Source organism: Vicugna pacos, chromosome 1 (genome assembly GCF_048564905.1).
Source record: "Vicugna pacos chromosome 1, VicPac4, whole genome shotgun sequence".
In the NCBI taxonomy this organism is placed as follows: Eukaryota; Metazoa; Chordata; class Mammalia; order Artiodactyla; family Camelidae; genus Vicugna; species Vicugna pacos.
The window spans coordinates 18,687,908-18,705,073 of record NC_132987.1 but is presented as its reverse complement, the minus strand read 5'-3'; the positions used below and the strand labels follow the sequence as shown (position 1 = coordinate 18,705,073).

The following is a 17,166-nucleotide window of genomic DNA, read 5'->3' as shown; positions in this document are numbered from 1 at the left end:
CACGCACGGCGTACTCGTCACCTACTTAGCCTCTGAAGTCCTTAGCAAGAGTTTTGCCATACTTTGTGGGTTGAAGCAGGCACAAAGGCCGCCCCACCTTCCCAGGGACGGGATCGTGGATGTGGACTCCACTTCTGGACTCCACTTCTCAATGGGGACGTGGCAAGGTGTGGCAAGGTCCTAGAAGAGCATGTAGAGTGGAAGATACTTTAGGAAAGTTCCATGTGCTGTGTGCTTGCTGAGCTGTTACCACAGTGCCTGGCGTGTAGGGAGTTCACAGCGGGAGCTAGAACATCATGCTCTGGCTACATCTTGAGGATCTGCCAGGGCTGGGCTTTAATTTCTTTTTTCTTTTTAATTTTTTTGGTGGGGAGGTAATTAGATTTATTTATTTATTTTTGGAGCAGGAGCTGGGGATTGAACCCAGGACCTGGTGCATACTACGCACACACTCTACCACTTGAACTACACCCTGCCCCCTGGCTCTTATTTCTGACTAACCTTGAGTCTTAGCAGAGCCTACAAGGACTCTGTGGGGGTGGGAGGGGGAGGCGGCGCCTGGAGCTGGACTTCTGCAGGCAGGGCAGGAACGCCACCTCCCTGGCCCTGCGTGGGAAGCTGGCATGTGGGCTTGAAGGGGGAAAGGATGGCCTGGGTGGGTTGGGAGTGGTCCAGGACTTCACCTTCAGCACTGCACCCACCTCCCAAAGCCCCAGGTAGACAGGTCTGAACAGCAGCTGAAACCACTTTCCGCATGTGTGCTCAGCGTGGGAGCCTCCTTTTTGCTGGTTTACCATCCCAGTCTCTAAGGACTCCCAAGCCCTCCCAGCGAACCCTGGCAGCACAGGGCCTGGAAGCAGGAACCCCGCTCCGCCCTCTCCTCCAAGCACCCAGACGCTGCAAATGTGACTGCCCTTAGGGTCCCCTTTCTCCAAGGAGTTCCCCCCAGGAAACCAGAGCCTGCAGCCCAGGTCCTACTGCCCACATGTCACATGTGCTCAGGATTTGTTCATATTTGGCTTGGAGTTGACTGAAAACTCCTCTGAGAGCATGGACGGTGCTTGAGTCACAATAGCTTCCTTCCTGGGAAGCAATTTTGTGGCCGACTCTGATGTATAAATTGAGTTGTGCTGGAGCACATGTGCGTGTAAACACACACACACACACACACACACACACACACACACACACCCCTCGTCTGAAGCTCCACCATTACAGCACATTTGTTTTAGTTAAATATCCAAAGATTTCTCTAGATGTTTCCTCTAATATGCAGAGGGCTAGCTGTCTTTAGACAAGAACAATAATTAGTCCTTCCTCCCTCCCTCCCCTGCTTTCTTCCTTCCCCTCTTCTTTCTCTCCTGACCTAAGGGTCCAAGGACAGCATAGGAGTTCTCTAGGGGGAAACTATGTAAAGCAGTTGGGGTAGCAGTGCATAGCTCAGTGGTAGAGTGCGTGCTTAGCATGTACCAGGTCCAGGGTTCAGTTCCCAGTCCCTTCATTAAAAAAATAAAGGAAGAAGTCTAATTACTTCCTCCTCAAAACAAAAAAAAATGAAATTTTAAAAATTAAAAAAAAAATAGTTGGACAAAACTTTTAAAAATTAAATATACTTTAAAAATATATATTAAATAAGTACTATGTATAAAATAAACACGTTTCTTCTGTATAGCACAGAGAACTAAATTTAATATCTTATAGTAACCTACAGTGAAAATATGAAAACGAATAGGTCTGTGTATATGTAGGACTGAAACATTATGCTGTACACCAGAAACTGATGCAACATTGTAAACTGACCGTACTTCAATTAAAACAAACAAAAAAAACAAAAGAACCAGGATGGGCATGACGAGAATGAAGTCAGGGCTGGAGGAGAACCCAGACTGCAAAACCCATCTTTGCCAGGCTTACAACAGAACAGGCCCTGCTCTCAGAAAATGAAGGGGAGAAACCCCATCTGACAATGTGCAATGAGTCAGAAAAGTCGTCTTACTCTTTGACTCAGAGATCCCGCTTATGGGATTATATTCCAGGAAAATCGTTCAAAAGATAAAAAGCTGTATCTATTGGTACAAAAGTGTTCATTGTTGCTGTGTGGTAATAATATTCCGCAACCCACATAAGCATGGCCACCCCCGGTGGGCTGTGAGGTGGCAGGCCCCACCCTGGCACTTCACGTGTATTATGTATGTTATGTATTCGAGCTTCCAACAATCCTGGAGCGGAGGGGCTACTCTCCCGTTGTACAGACAGGGACCCGAGGTCCTGCCAGGGTCACACTCCTGGTTAATCACAGTTCAGATCTGATTCAACCTCAGACCTCTCTGACTCCGGACTTTGTGTGGTTTACAGAACGAGCTGCCTCCTGCCAGTGTCCCTGAGTGCCCCGTAACCACAGGCGGTTATAATGACTGTGGCTTTTTAATTCCATAGACCGCTACGTAGCCACGAAAATGATCACTGTGAAGATAAATGGAAAGCATTTACGGGCAATCAGTGCACAAGTTCCATAGATGCTGCTTCTTAGTATCTCTCTCTCCTTTCCCCATCTTCTGAATATCTCTTGCCTGTAATAATAATAAACATCTCTTGTGCTTACTGTGTGCCAGGCTCATTGCTTTCCATGGAGTATTTCATTTAATCACTCCAGTATCTTCACATTGCTCTCCGTTCCACTATCCTTCACATTCTAAAAGGGGTACTGATCATGCTTCTCGCCAGCTCAGAACCCCTGGAGGATCCCAGGGCTGGCAGGCAAAGGCCAGACGGCATTCAGGACCTCAGGACATGACAGCACCTGCCTCTCCAGCCTCCTCCCTTCCCTCACACCTTACACTTGACCCCATCCCACCATCTGCAGGTGGCTTCACTTGCCAGCCTCTTGTTTTTAAATTGAAGTAGAATTGATGTACAGTGTTGTATTAAGTTTCTGGTGTACAGCATTGTGATTCAGTTATACACATGTATATTCTTTTTCACATTTTCATTATAGGCTGTTACAAGCTATTGAATATAGTTCCCTGTGTTATACAGTAGGACCTTACTGTTTATCTGTTTTGTATGTAATAGTTTATATCTGCTAATCCCAAACTCCTAATTTATCCCTCCCCACCCTTTCCCCTTTGATAACCATAATTTTGCTTCCTATGTCTGGGAGTCTGTTTCTCTTTTGTAAATAAGTTCACTCGTGTCATTTTTTTAGATTCCACATATAAGTGATATCATATGACATGTGCCTTTCTCTGTCTGACTTACTTAGTATGATCATCTCTAGGTCCGTCCGTAATGCTGCAAATGGTACTATTTCATTCTTTTATGGCTGAGTAGTGTTCCAGCTTCTTTATCCAGTCATCTGTCAGTGGACGTTTAGGTTACTTCCACGTCTCGGCTGTTGTACTTGCCATCCTCTTTTGTGTCTCTGCTCACTTCCCTGGGATGGATAAGTCCCCTGTCTCCTCTCTCTGGGAGGATAATTACCCACTGGTCAAGACCAGCCCAGGCTTAACTGCTCCCTCAACTTTGTCCTGTCTCCCTACCCGCCCTCGTCCTCTCCTTTGCCTTGCTGTCCCTCTCTGCGGGTGCTGCTCCTAGGGCACCTGTGATGCTTGTTTTTAGTGCATTTGAGATTCTAGACAGAGGGGCCACTTCCTTTGTACCTCCAGTGCCTGGCACAGTGGACTCCAGTGTGTTTGTCAAATGAGTGTTCAGTAAAAACAACAGCACCTCAGACAGTGGAAGTGGCAGGCATTGATCATCTCACTGCAGGAGCCACTGACAAATAGCTAGTGTTCGTTGGGGATTCTTCCCATGTGCTGGGAATTCTGAGCACATTCTGTGCATTAATTCTTTGAACCCTCACAATTCTATGATGAAGATGCCAAAGTTCTTCCTAGATGATATACGAAGAAAATGAAAGGTGAACAGGCATCACTTGTCTGAGATCAGGTAGTTGGTGGAGCCAGGATTTGGATCCTGGCCATCTGACTGTAAGTGGTTATCAGAGAAAGATGGAATCATTGGTATGTTAAGGGGTCAGAGCTCTGGATTAATTTTTTTCTGAGGCTTTTGGAATCTCAAACATAATGTCCCCCAAGGAAGTCATGGTGCCGTGGGATGGAATGATCAGGGGAGGGGAGGGAGGTCTGGTTTTCTTCTCATTCTCTGCGGCAGGGGAGGCTTCCTTGCTGGCCGAGAGCCCCAGCTCCAAGGGCTGAGGGCAGCTGCTCCTGGCCCTCCTTTAAGCTCTTGCTTGTCCACAGCCCAACTCCCTCTGAGGCAGGGCCTGGCTGTCTGGCTGAGTAATGACCCATTCAGTTCTGGAGCCAGACTGTCATCTTTGGAATCCCATCTCTGCCCCTTACAAACTGGGTGCCACTAAGCAAGTCACTTCGCCTCGCTGTGCCTTTACTTGTCTGTGAAACGGGCATCATTATAAAGGGATATTGGCTTCACAGTGACGGTTAGATGCAGGGAAGCCTATAGTCAGCTGCTCCACAACATGAGCCCGTAATTCACCTTGTAAACCACGTCCTCCAGAAGACAGATTCTGGCGGTGGCGACGTGTGGAGGAACACTCAGCCATCCAGAGGGGAGCTAGCGGAGTTACGTGTGCAGAGTGCCTCTCCACGTCAGTGGAGATCAGGGTCAGGGGCAAAGGTCAAGGCCAGGAGCAGAGGGAAACCACTGCTGACTGAGTCCAGCCTTGAAATAGGTCCTTGTTTCATTCCCTCCTGATGGCTCTGTTCTGTGGCAGGACTCATTCGTCCCATTTTGCAGATGATGACCCAGCTTCAAAAAGGTGGGGATGGCTTGGAGCACAGGCCTGTCTCTATCCAAGGCCTCCTGAATGCCCAGCTCAGTCGGGCCATCTGCTGTCTGGTGGCGGGGCCAGCCCCACATCCTGCCAGCTACTGTTCAACGGTGACAGCGTCCATGGCAGCAAGGTGTTGGTGTGGGAGCAGTGGGCAGGCTGTGGGTTCAGAGTCAAGCAGAAGGGGGTTTAAACCATGACTCATGGCCTTCCTGGCCAGGTGGCCCCGGGCACAATGACTAAGCACTCCAGGCCTCAGAAACTTGGGGCCAGTGTCACTCCAATTGTTTATAAGGAGCTAATCTGTGAAAGAATAAACAGCCACATTGCCTAGGATATTTTGTCTTTAAAAAAAAAGTGTTCATTGCTGAAAAATTGTGAGAGTTCCCCTAGAATGTTTTTGGCCATTCCTGCCGTCGACTCAGCAAATGGAAACATGCGTTTTCTCTGCCATAAATTCTAAGCTGGGGGCTGGTATCCTGCAGTGAATAAAAGGATCCCAGACCCCAAGAAACTGGGTCAAGAGAGCCTGACCTGCTCGCTCTTCCCTGGTTATCAGCTACCATCTCTTATCTTCTGGGAACTGTTTGTTTCTGTTCACCTTGAAAGATGAAAAACATAGAGGCCAGAGGCTCCCGTGGACTCTGTCCTGAGCCCCTCTGAGCGCCTCTGGGAGGACAGCCCCTCCCTTACTGCACCCCCGCTGCAGGTGGGCCCGATACTGGGCTGACTCCGGGCACGTGCCCGAGGAGCAGAGCCAGCTGTGCCTGCCGGAGAAGCCTGCATCGGGTTTTCTATTGCACCAGGTTTGGCTGGTTGGAACCACAAAGGTGTGAAGTGAGGAAGGAGAGATGCTAGTAAATTCTGGGGGGTTGGTGGTGCAAGGTCAGGCTCCACGGGGAGAGTTGTGCCGAGAGAGGCCAGCCGGCCAAAGCCCATTTAGAAGCCTCACTGATGCGGCCCCTGACCTCCCTGTGTCTGTCCAGGGTGTCCCCTCTGCCTGGGGTTCCCTGATTCCTCTTTTCCAACTTCTACTTCTTTACCTCACTCTCATGATGTTTTTCAGTGTCGATTCCAGCATCACCTCCTCCAGGGAGCCTATCCTGATGACCTCTGTCCCCACTTCAGAGGCTGATGAGGCAGGCGCCTCCCCACTTCCATACTTGCCATCACCTGCCTCGACTCAGCACTTGCCGTTCTGCTGCAATTTTCTGTCTGCTTGTCTTCGTCTCCATTAGTCCGTGAGCTCTTGGAGCAGAATCCTCAGCTGACCTGCCTCTGTTTCTTGTGCAAGGCTGGTGACAGGGGTGGAGCCCACCTTTGCTGAATGTTGTTTCCTCACATAGAGCCACGCTGCAAACTCCTACTGCTCATTCAGGGTTGCGTTAGATCAGCAGCTGCAGGGCCCAGCAACCGAGACCGCAGGCCCTACAGTCAAATCTCATCTCCCCACTTCATGGCTAAGTGACCTTAAAGCCTCAGTCTCCAAATCTGTTAACTGGGGAGAAGTGTACCTGGTCCAGGGGGTTTAATGAATCAATTTGATATGATCCACGCTTTAATACCCTGTGCAGCAGATAGTGAGTATTCAGTGCGTGCTATTAGGGTGATGATGGTGCTGGTGATCGTTGACAGTGATGCTATTACTTCCAGCAGGAAGCCTTCCCTGACCCCCAGGCTGGGTTGGGTGCCCATCCCACATCCACGCACCCAGCACACGGGTGGCATCGATGCCAGTTTACACATCTGCCTTCCCTCCAGGCTGAGCTGCTCCACGGCAGAGCCTAGGCCCGGCCCAGTCTCAGGACACCCTCGGTGCTGGGCCCCTAGAGTGACTGAGCCCAGTCCCACGGCAGCCCTGTGACCTCCTCCAGCCTCACTCCCTCCTGCCCATCCAGAACCTTGGCCTCATGGGGCCCTGAGCTCTCTGGCGGTTTGTTGTTTTAAAATGAATCCTGGGCACTTTCTGGAATGTTTAAGGAATTTAAAAAATGACTTGTCAAGTTTAGTCTTACCATTTTATCATTTTGTTTGTCCTAAGAATCGTGTTCGCATTTGCTCTTCGCTTCTTCGTGGTATTGGAATCACAGTCGCCTGTGCCCGCTAAGGCCTGCTGCGGTCTTGCTGGTCTGTAGCTGTTGCTTGTAACAGCTCTTCTGTGTCTAGTTACCCGTTCATGTTTTAAGGCCTTGTTAGTTTTGTTTTAATCTGCTTCCAGCGTGAATTGTCCCTGGAATGTGCTGCTTTTAGGTCACTGGCAGCCCCCTGGGAACAGATCAGAAAAGGAACAAGCCCTCTGCTTACCCAGCCTGGCCTCCCGGGTGGGGCGGGCTTCTCAGCCAGAAAGAGCAGAGTTCAAGTCAGGGCTCAGCCCCTGACCCCAGGGTGGCTTGGGCTGGTTACTTAACTAAGCCTGGTTTTGATCAGTTCCAAAGCCTGAAGTTCAAGTGAAACACAATGGCAAGCTCCCAGCACCGTACCTGGCACTCGGCAGGTTCTCTGTTACCTTCCCCGCCCTTCCCATCCGCTCACGTATGAAAGAGGCACCAGAGGCTGAGAACCTGCTGATTGTCCCAGGAACCCTCAAGAGGTGAAGCACATTTTAACCTTAGACTCCAGGAGGAAAGAAAGAGGCCAATTTGTATCTGTTAGCGATTCACATCACGTAGAGAAAGTGTCTAGCCACTGTCTGGTTTTGCCACTTTCCCCTCAGATTTAAAGAGCACACGCTTTGGAGTCAGACCTGGGTCAGTGCTGGCTCTGGCCTTGGCGGGCAGAACTACCATGGCCAAGGCCTCCTCTCTTGTGACTTGGCTCCAGAACCACAGAGACAATGAGGTTCAGTCCTAGCCCTCCAGGAGGTGGCTCCGTGGGCAGAGACCCTCCCAGAGCCGGGTAGGTGGGTGCAGAGGGACCACGCATCAATCCTTACCCTGCTCGTGGGAGTGGATGCTTTGGTGGGCATTTGAGTTCTTTCAGGAACGTCACCACTTCCTGGCCGCCATGTTGAATCCCACTCTTTGTGGTTTTTGCCGGGTCACAGCCAAGAGACGAGTCCATTTGGTGGGAATGGTCTGTCACTCCCAGTGTAGGTTGTACATCCAGGGTGAGGGGCCTCGAGACTTCCTTGGACCAAACTTCCTCAGGCTGCCTGTGGGAACTGAGTTTTCTGGGTCACCTCCGTGCCAGCCGGAGCTTCTAAGTGGTCAGGGAAGCTGGATAATGGCTTTTGAAGTGACAGTCCCCTGTCAGAGTGACACAAAGCTGTCTTCATTCATCTTGGTGCATGTGTTTCTGGGAAAGCTGCTGACAAGACCAAAGTGTTGGAGGTTATTAGTTTTTAATAGAAAAGTTAGACCAGCCTTACTTTAAAACCAGCTGCCCTGGGCTCCTGCTCGTCTGCAGATTCAGACGGTCTGTGTGGTGAGAATTACTCTTAGGAGTCGAGCTGAAGGTGGCCATACATTCCGCCTTGTCCTTGGGTTTGTCTGGGCTTCATTTCCAAGGTGGAGTCCCAGAGCCCATGGTGGGGGTGGAGGCAGCACTGCCCATCCCCATGGTTTGCACCGCCCACCTGATTCCCCACGGGCATCTGCCTTCCCATACCATGGGAAAAGCATGGGGAGCATCCTCTTGCCTGAAAGTCTCCCATTAGACCCTGATTAAATGGATTAAGCAATGGTGAGTGCCCAGGCTGGGAAACCTCTTAGAGATCCTTTCAGATCTGCATTCACAGGACAAGCTGAGCCTTGTCCCTGACTTGTCCCTGGTCTGGCAAAGGTGGCTGGCTGCTCACCATAGAGGGAGGTCACAGAAGGCATCCATCCTTGGATTCCAAGAAAGATAGTTATCAGAAGCTATGTTCTGTGTCACAGGAAAACAAGTGGCCATTGCGTGTTATCCATTCCCCTCCCAGCATTATTTCTTTCCTTTTTACCTCTCATTCGTTTGTAGGTGATCGTCCTCCTCCCTGACTCCCCACCTGCCTTTCTGTTCTTAGGACAAATCTGATCCTCTGGGAAATTGCTGCTTTATTCCCACAGGATACAAAGCTTCAAAAGAAAAATCCCTGCCCCTTGCAAAGTGAACACAGGGTAACAAAGTGAGAGAACTGAATCACATTTTCGGAGCCATCACAGCTGTCAGTGGGGAGTCTCCAAATAGATCTTCTACTTAAACAAAGACTAATTAAATTTTAGGAGACACGGACATCACAGGGCTCCCGGGTGCCCAGCTCAGCAGGCAGCCCCTGCATGGTCTCGGATGCAAGGCTCCTGGAAAGGAAGGAGCTTCTGAAATATTTAGGCTTGGTGAATAGCAGGGCCATCACTTCCTCACAAACCTCCAACTTGGAGGAAAAAAAAAAGGCTTTTGTGATTGTTCAGCTTGGACAAGCAAATCCGTCCTTATCTAAGCTCTAGACATCATGATTATATCATAATAGGGCCTCGTACACCAGCTCTCCGCGTTTCGTATATTTTCTCTCATCCTCAGTGTAAACTGGTGAAGTGTGCCTTGCGGCTACCTAAAGCTGCATAACAAACCTGCCCAGAATGCAATGCATTAAAATAGCAACCGATTACTCTCGTGACTGTGGGCTGGTTGGGCGTTCACGGCTCCGAGGGGGCTCCTCCGGCTGGGGCGCCTCCGTTCTCTGGCAGTAACCTCCCTTTCTCTCCTCCGGGGCTTCTCACATGGCCTTTCTCTCCAGTAGGATAGCCTGGATTTCTAAACACACGGCAGCTGGGTCCCGAGAGGATGAGCCCAGAAAACAAATGCTGATGAAAGTGCTGCCTGGCTTGTGCTTGCTGCTGTCCCATTGGTCAAAGCAGATCACACAGCCAAGGCCAGAATCCATGTGGGAGGGGGCTTCACGAGGGCGTGAACATTATCTGATCCATTGGGGGTCCCAATGGAACACTTGGCCACAGTAGGTACCCTGAATCCCTCTTTTGTAGACGAGAACAAAGCTCAGGGAGATTAATCCTGTTGCCTAAGGTCATCCCGCACAAGGCAGGACAGAGGGCCTGGATCTGTTGACTCCAAGGAGCATGTTCTTTGCAATATACTAGGTCAACCTGATCGATACAGAGTGGGAGGGGGCAGGTACCAGGAGCCCATGTAAATGACAGCTGAGTTTCCTGGCCTCTTTAACTTAGAGGACAGCCCTGCAGATCCCTGGCCCACTGTGCGTGCCTTCCGTGATGCTTCCACCTAGCAGATCAGAGCCATGGGGCTGTGTGAGGGTGCAGGCACGGTAGGGAGGCATTGAAAACAGCCTCCAGGCCACAGACCCAGTTATGGTCTGGCTCTGTGACCCTGTCTCCCCCCAGCCTGTTCCTCCCTCTCCTTTAGCCCTGACCTGCTTGTTCTTTTTTTTTTTTTTCCTTTTTATTGAAGTATAGTCAGTTTACAATGTTGTATCAGTTGCTGGCGTACAGCACAATAGTTCAAACATATAGGAACATACGTATATTTGTTTTCATATTCTTTTTAATCATAAGTTACTACAAGATATTGAATATAGTTCCCCGTGCTGTACAGTAGAAACTTGTTTGTTTTATAGATACCGGTTAGTATCTGCAAATCTCTAACTCCCAATTTATCCCTTCCCACTTCCTTTGCCCCCAGTTAATCATAAGTTTGTTTTCTATGTCTGTGTGTCTGTTTCCGTTTTGTATATCAGTTTGTTTTGTAAATCAGTGACTTTTTTTTAGATTCCACATATAAGCGATATGTTATACTTGTCTTTTTCTGTCTGGCTTACTTCACTTACAATGATGATCTCCAGGTCCATCCATGTTGCTACAAGTGGCATTGTTTTATTCTTTTTTATGGCTGAGTGGTATTCCAGCATGTGTGTGTACAGTATATATATATATTTTCTCTCATCTGTCAGTGGACGTTTAGGTTGCTTCCATGTCTTGGCTGTTGTAAATAGTGCTTGTCCTTTCTCACCGTCTGGAATGCCCGCTTTGAAAAACTAGCTGTGTTTCCTATGAGAGTTAGGGGCCACCCTGGGCACCGCAGCCCCTGTGCTTCCGATAACCCTAGCACCTACCACACTGGGCTGTATCCACCTGGTCCTTCTCTGTCTGCCCTTCTCTGCGGTGATTAGGGCAGGGGCTTTTAGGACCTACCTCTGGCTCCCATCACACACAGCCAGCAATGGTTAGGCTGAAATGAAGGGTGTTCCTCCTGGGGGCTACTCAGAGTCCTGGCACAATATCCATGTTTTCTCTGCAGCCCCCAAAACCTAGCAGACCTCTGCTGGGTGCCCTGCCCTAGGCTGGAAAACAAGAGGGCACTAAGCCATGCAAGGCCCATGTTCCAGCCGAAATTCTTTTCTTCATTAGCTGGGTGACGCTGAGAAAGTCACTTAACCTCTCTGAGCCCAGCCATTCTGTATACCCAGTGCAGATGGGAATAGTCTCTTTTCTGTCCAACCTACCCAAAGTCAGAGTCACAGGCACTCGGGGCTGAGAAAGTGCCTCCTCTGGAAACTGACATGGCACTTCTGTGTGAAGGATCCTTCTCTTTGAGAGGCCCGACTTGTCAGGCTCTAAGAAAGTATTCTCTGCCTCCAAAGAGCCTTCCACTCCCTGAATCCCTTGATTTATCATGATGCCTGAAATTGTGCCATCCACCATTCTTTTGGTAAAGTATTTTTGATTATCTATATCCAAATGGTCCTTGTTAAAAATGTCAAATGATCTGGAAACGGTAACACATTAGCCCAGGAGCAAAGCCTGCTTTACCACTCAGGAACATCTCTGATGCTCATTCTCTGGCACCGATGTTGGAAGGCAAGCAGGTGTGAGCCTTCTGGAGATCAGGGTGGCAAAACTTAGCAAAAGCTTTAAAAATATGCTCACTCTTTCCTGAAGCAGTTCTTCCTCTGGAAATTTATTCTAAAGAATCATTGTGTTCAAACCTGTATACAAGGAAGTCGTATTTATAGTTGTACAGAAGTAACCTAAATATCCAAGAACAGGTAACGGGCTAAGTAATGCTGTGTATGTAGAATGAAATAACACTGGGACCTGCTTCACGGGCCTGTGAGCAGAGCAGCCCCACAGGCTTCTGTACCCAGAGGGGCCCCTCACTTGGTTTAATGCTCTGCTGTCACTGTCTTAAAATTCCTAATCATTTTTTGCAGGGGAGGGTATAGCCCAGTGGTAGAGTGTGCGCTTAGCATGTACAAGGTCCTGGGTTCAATCCTCAGTCCCTCCATTTAGATAAATATATACATAAATATGTAAATAAATAAACCTAATTACCTCTCCCCCCAAACAAACAAAATTCCTAATCATTTTTGAAAGGAGCCCTCATTTTCATTTTGTGCTAGGCCCCACAAATTTTGTAGCCATTTCCTAAATATTGTGTAACAATTAAAATAATGCTTATGAAGAATATTTGCTGAAGTGGAAAATTGCTTCTATTAAATGAAGAAAGTAGGGTTCAAAACTGTAAATGATGCAATCCTGATTTTTTAAAAACAAATATATATATATATATATATACACACACACACATATATATATCTGCAGTTACCCACCTCCCTTCCACATGGGGCAGTTCCGTTATGAGCCCTGCCTCCCCCTGTAGGTGGATAGATAGGTAGATAGATAGATAGATAGATAGATAGAAATACATATATAAATGTAGATATAGATATAAAGACTAGACAGAAATACACCAAAATGCTAGAATAATTATCTCTGAAGAAGCAAAATTACAGGTATTCTTTTCACTACTATGTTCTTTTCAAAGATTTCTTGCATTTTCCAGGACAAGGGTATGGATGTGCTCATTGACTCTTATATTTCCAGCAGAGGTAGAAATGTGTACATCGTACCTGAGAACCAATGATTCTTTCTTGGCCTCTGGTTGGGTGTGGAGCCCTCAGGTAGAGTTCTGGATAAACACAGGGGGAGAAGTTCCGTTGATGAGGAAGCCAAGCATTCTTATGAGCTCCTCGAAGTTGAGGACCATCTGAACTCTCAGTCCGCATTGCCCTTCACAAGCCTGGCATAGACAAGGTGCCCAGCGAATGGGCATCTTGTCTTGTGGCGTGAGGTCATTAGTGGTCTTTACCCGTGACACACCTCGTCAGATATTAACGTCATTCTGCTTGGACTCAGAGACAGGACCTTCTCTGTGGTTTGGGGCTGGACATGTGCCTCAAGTGATCTCTGGGCCAGGGAGAGGAGCCACCTCCACCCCAAGTCCTCCTGGCCCTCTCTCCCTCTGGGAACAGGCTCCAGGGGCAGAGGGCGGATTGATTCCTATGCAAAGCAGGGGGAACACTGGCTCCACCTGTCACCTCTGTGCCCCCATCTCATTTCAGGCTTCATCCCAACAGCAGAGGGTGGTAGAGACCAGCAAGCCCAGGAAAGAGACTGGGGCCCAGAGGAGGGATGGACTTGCTCAGAGTCTCACAGTGAACAAGGGGCAAATGGCATTCTTGCCACTACAGAGGGAGGCAGGGCTCATAATGGAACTGCCCCATGTGGAAGGGAGGTGGGTAGCTGCAGATATGGGAGATGCCCACTGCACCTGCACTCAGGTCCCTGTCTAGATCATGAGCTCCTGTCCGTAACTCGGTGACACTGGGCACCTAGGGAAGCAGTGTAGTCCAGTGGAGAGGGGGACTTCAGAGTCCCACAGATTCGTGTTCCGGCCTGGCTCCACCACTGACACCTGGGTGAGCTTGGCAAGTCGCTTAGCCTGACCTGTAGAACAGAGATGCTAACCCACGTTCCACATGGACAGTCATTAGGATTCAGTCAGCACAAGGTGCCTGGAAGAGCTACCGTTTGTACTTACAGTTGGTGATTTATATCTAAGGTCATTCTCCGTGCAGTAAAAAGCTCTGTGAGGGAAGGCACGGGGTATTTTTAGCATTCCAGGACTGCAAAGGTTGAAACAGTGAATGAATGAAAGAAATGAATGAATGAATGTCTGGGGATAGGCTCAGTAACTCTGAAAAGTCTGCCTCTCACCACCAAGATGCAGGCCAGCAACCCTCACACCCCCCACATCTGAGGGGCTCAACCCTCAGAAGCCCCCACTCCCTTCCCAGCCCTGTTCTCTGCCCTTGTACTGACAGCCCCACCCCAGTGACTTTTCCTCTCCTAATTACCAATTTAAATGAAATTTATGAAGGTTTTTGTAAATTTCAAAACTGATTTGCATGCTTTAATAAGAACACGTGATGGTCAAGATGTATGAGGCTGCAAATTTTCTATAATGAGATTGACTTGCACCCCCCCCCCACCAAGATCCTCAAGGTTGGGGCTGCCCCTCCCCCAGCCCTCAGGAGCTGCTGGTTCCAGACTGACCACTGTGTTTTTTGGTTTGGCAGACCACGGTGAGCTGGGATGGGGATAAGCTCGAGTGTGTGCAGAAGGGCGAGAAGGAGGGACGCGGCTGGACCCAGTGGATTGAGGGTGATGAACTGCACCTGGTAGGTTCCAGGAGTTGGGGGGCGTGGGCCACGCTGGTCCCCAGAGTCCCTGGTCATGTTGGGGTCCATATGGACCTTAGAAGAATTCCCTATGGCTGGGCTTTGGTTTTGCTCTGAAGTTTCTCTTCCAAGGCCCTGGAGAGAATGCCTTTAAAAACCAAGCAATGTGTTTTCAAGGTCTAGGCTGACCCATTGTCCAGTCAGAGGGAGGAGGTGAGGCGGTGCGTCTGCTAAGCCTGAGACGGGGAGCCAAGCCCTTTGGCATTCCATATCTCTTTCTATGGTTTCAGCAGCCCTATGGGCCAGGTACTGTCATGTTCTTATTTTAGCAACGTGGACATGGAGGCTCACATCCAAGTAACATAGCTAGAAAATGGCAGAAGGAAGATTTGCTCTCAAATGATACATATTTTCACCACACCAAATTGTGGCAAGCCAGAACCAGGGAGAGTTCTCTAAGCTTCTCAAGACATGATCTTGTTCCCCGAAAACTGGGTTCACCTCTCGATAGGTGTCGAGCCAAAAGACACAACCACGCCAAAGAGCGGGAGGAGGAAGGGTCATTACTTGCAGCAAGTAAGGAGAACACTGGGGGTCTTTCCCAAAGCAATTTCTCCCCAAACAGCAAAATTGGAGAAGTTTTTTAAGCTAAGGGCACGTGCATATTTATGAAGGGGCTTAAGCAGAGGAGAATTCTGCATAGAATTGGGGCCAAGGTTGACGGAGTCCAAGTCAGAGGGTCAGAAATGTCAGTACCATCATCCCGTCCTCACCTGGGCGGGGGCCTTAGTTCCTATAGAACTCAAAAACTGTATCTGACTGTTACGTTCATCCCCTGAGGAGGGACTGGGACTCTGTTTTATCACTGAATTATTGTTTCTTGACTGCTTTTCCTTGGTTCCTGCCTTCACACACTGCCCCTAAGAGCATTAGTTACTGAGACCTGTTCAAGGGCCAGGGTGGTGGCCAGGCTTAGATCACGCTGCCAAAGAGCAGGAATTCACTTTAGTCTCAACTCGGAAGCAATCCTGTTGTTAATGTTGTAGCCGGGGTCGGGCAGCATGGGGGCCGGGGCCCCCGTCGTGCTCGCTGAGGAATCCCGGAGCTCTCCCAGTTCAGGCTCACTCTCGCTGGAGGTAGACCCACTGTTGATGGCGTAGACGCTCTCCGCTACTCCCTGAGCTGAAGCACAGCCATCTGGCTCCTTCTGGCTTCTCTTACGTCAAGAAAGCCACACCTGGTTCTCTTTCTCTGGAGACCCCCTACCCTATCCGCTTACAGTCTCAACAATCAAGGGCTGGGGAGGAGAAGCCTTTCTTAGGTCAGCTGTGGGCCCCGCTCACCTGTCCTCCAGCCTGAGACCTCTGGTCAAAGCCACTTGCACTCCACCCACTGTGTGGGAAGAGCACACACAAATCCAGAATAGAGAACTTAGGGCTCAAGTAACTCATGCCCTCTGAGAGGAGACCCCCCATCACTCCTTCTGCTTCCTTGGAGCTTCCTTCTGAGAAGGGAGCCCGGTCCAGATGACCTGGGTTCTGGTTCTGACTCTCCAGGTTCATGTCAACAGGTACCTTCCTTCCCTCCAGCTCGTCTACAAAATGTCATCCTGCCACACGGGGCTTCTGCAGAGGTCAGGGTCTGCACGAGCTTCACGACCTGTGAGTGCCGAGAAAAGGCACAAGGGCTCCACATTCGGAAGCAGCCTGGGCGTGTGCAGAGCCGGGGCTGCAATGCCTGACCCTGAAACAGTCTCCTTCCTGGGCCTTCACTTCCTCAGCTGCAGAGCAGTGAGGGCAGGTTACCTGAGCTCCTTTGGCCCTTTCAGCTTCAGGATTCTGAGGCTCTACGCCAGAGGTTGCAAACTGGGGGCCTCTTTTATTTGGCCATCCAGGGGCTTCCATATTTTTCAGCCAACAATTTAAAAATTAGGAGATATCACAAATACTCAGATTTGCAGCCTCCCTCAGGAAAAAAAAAAAGCTCAGAAGATGCGGCGAGTCTGAGCTGTCAGTCCCGCTGGCAGCGCTCAGCAGGGGCGGCCCCGAAGGCAGGTCCTGGGCTTTCTCAGCTGCGTTTTAGGTCTACCTGGGAGCTTTTAATAATAGCAGCTCCAGGCCTCCACCCTCTGAGATACTGATGTAACTGGTGTAGCCTGGGACCCAGGCATTTTTCAAACTCCCCAGGTAACACCAATGGGCAACTGCAGCTTGGAACCACTGCACTAGTTTGCAGCCCTGGTCTGCAGTGACCCACTGAGCCCTTTGTGGGTTGAGCCTTGGGTCTAGCCCTGATTTCTTCCAAGCCTGTGTGCAGACTCTGACCTGGGCTTAGGCCTGACAGTCTTAAAGCTTTCTGGCTCCTTGAGGGTAGCAGGGGGGAAGGGAGACCCCAGAGGGTCCTGTTGGTCAGCTCTGAGCCACATCGTTCGCCCGGCCAGCTCTGTCTACAGGGCGTAGCAGAACCTGAGGGCCACTGATTCAGTTCACCCGACCCTCCAAGGAACTGGTGAATTCAGACCAACTCTTGGAGGTAAAAATAGCAGTCATGGAGGATTTTCCGGGTTCCTGCCCCTGGATGCCCTGAGCCCCAGGTGTGACCTTGCTTTGGCCAATGACAAGAATCTGTTTTTGTTTCAGGAAATGAGAGTGGAGGGTGTGGTCTGCAAGCAAGTATTCAAAAAGGTGAACTGAAGCCTGAGCAGACCTGAGTCTTGAGGAATGAGTGGCGTGGACGCGGGGGCCGGGGTCCCCCTCTCTGCACAACATGGGGCAGAGAGATCCAGCCCCCAACTTGACATCTCTTAGCAGAGTCTGTCTCTTGACATTATCCTTTCCTTCTCTTCAAACGAAACCATCCTAATAAAAGTGGTTTCTACCCCCAA

At 49.7% G+C, this 17,166-nt stretch overlaps 1 protein-coding gene across 1 annotated transcript in view; it reads left to right on the top strand.

Annotated features, from left to right (window-relative positions):
• Window positions 1–17,166, top strand: part of RBP1 (retinol binding protein 1) — a 26,354-nt gene extending 9,188 nt beyond the window's left edge. The window contains 2 exon segments of the mRNA XM_072958179.1: window positions 14,181–14,282; window positions 16,922–17,166. Of these exon segments, the coding sequence (XP_072814280.1) occupies window positions 14,181–14,282; window positions 16,922–16,975 (156 nt within the window). The 3' untranslated portion in view covers window positions 16,976–17,166.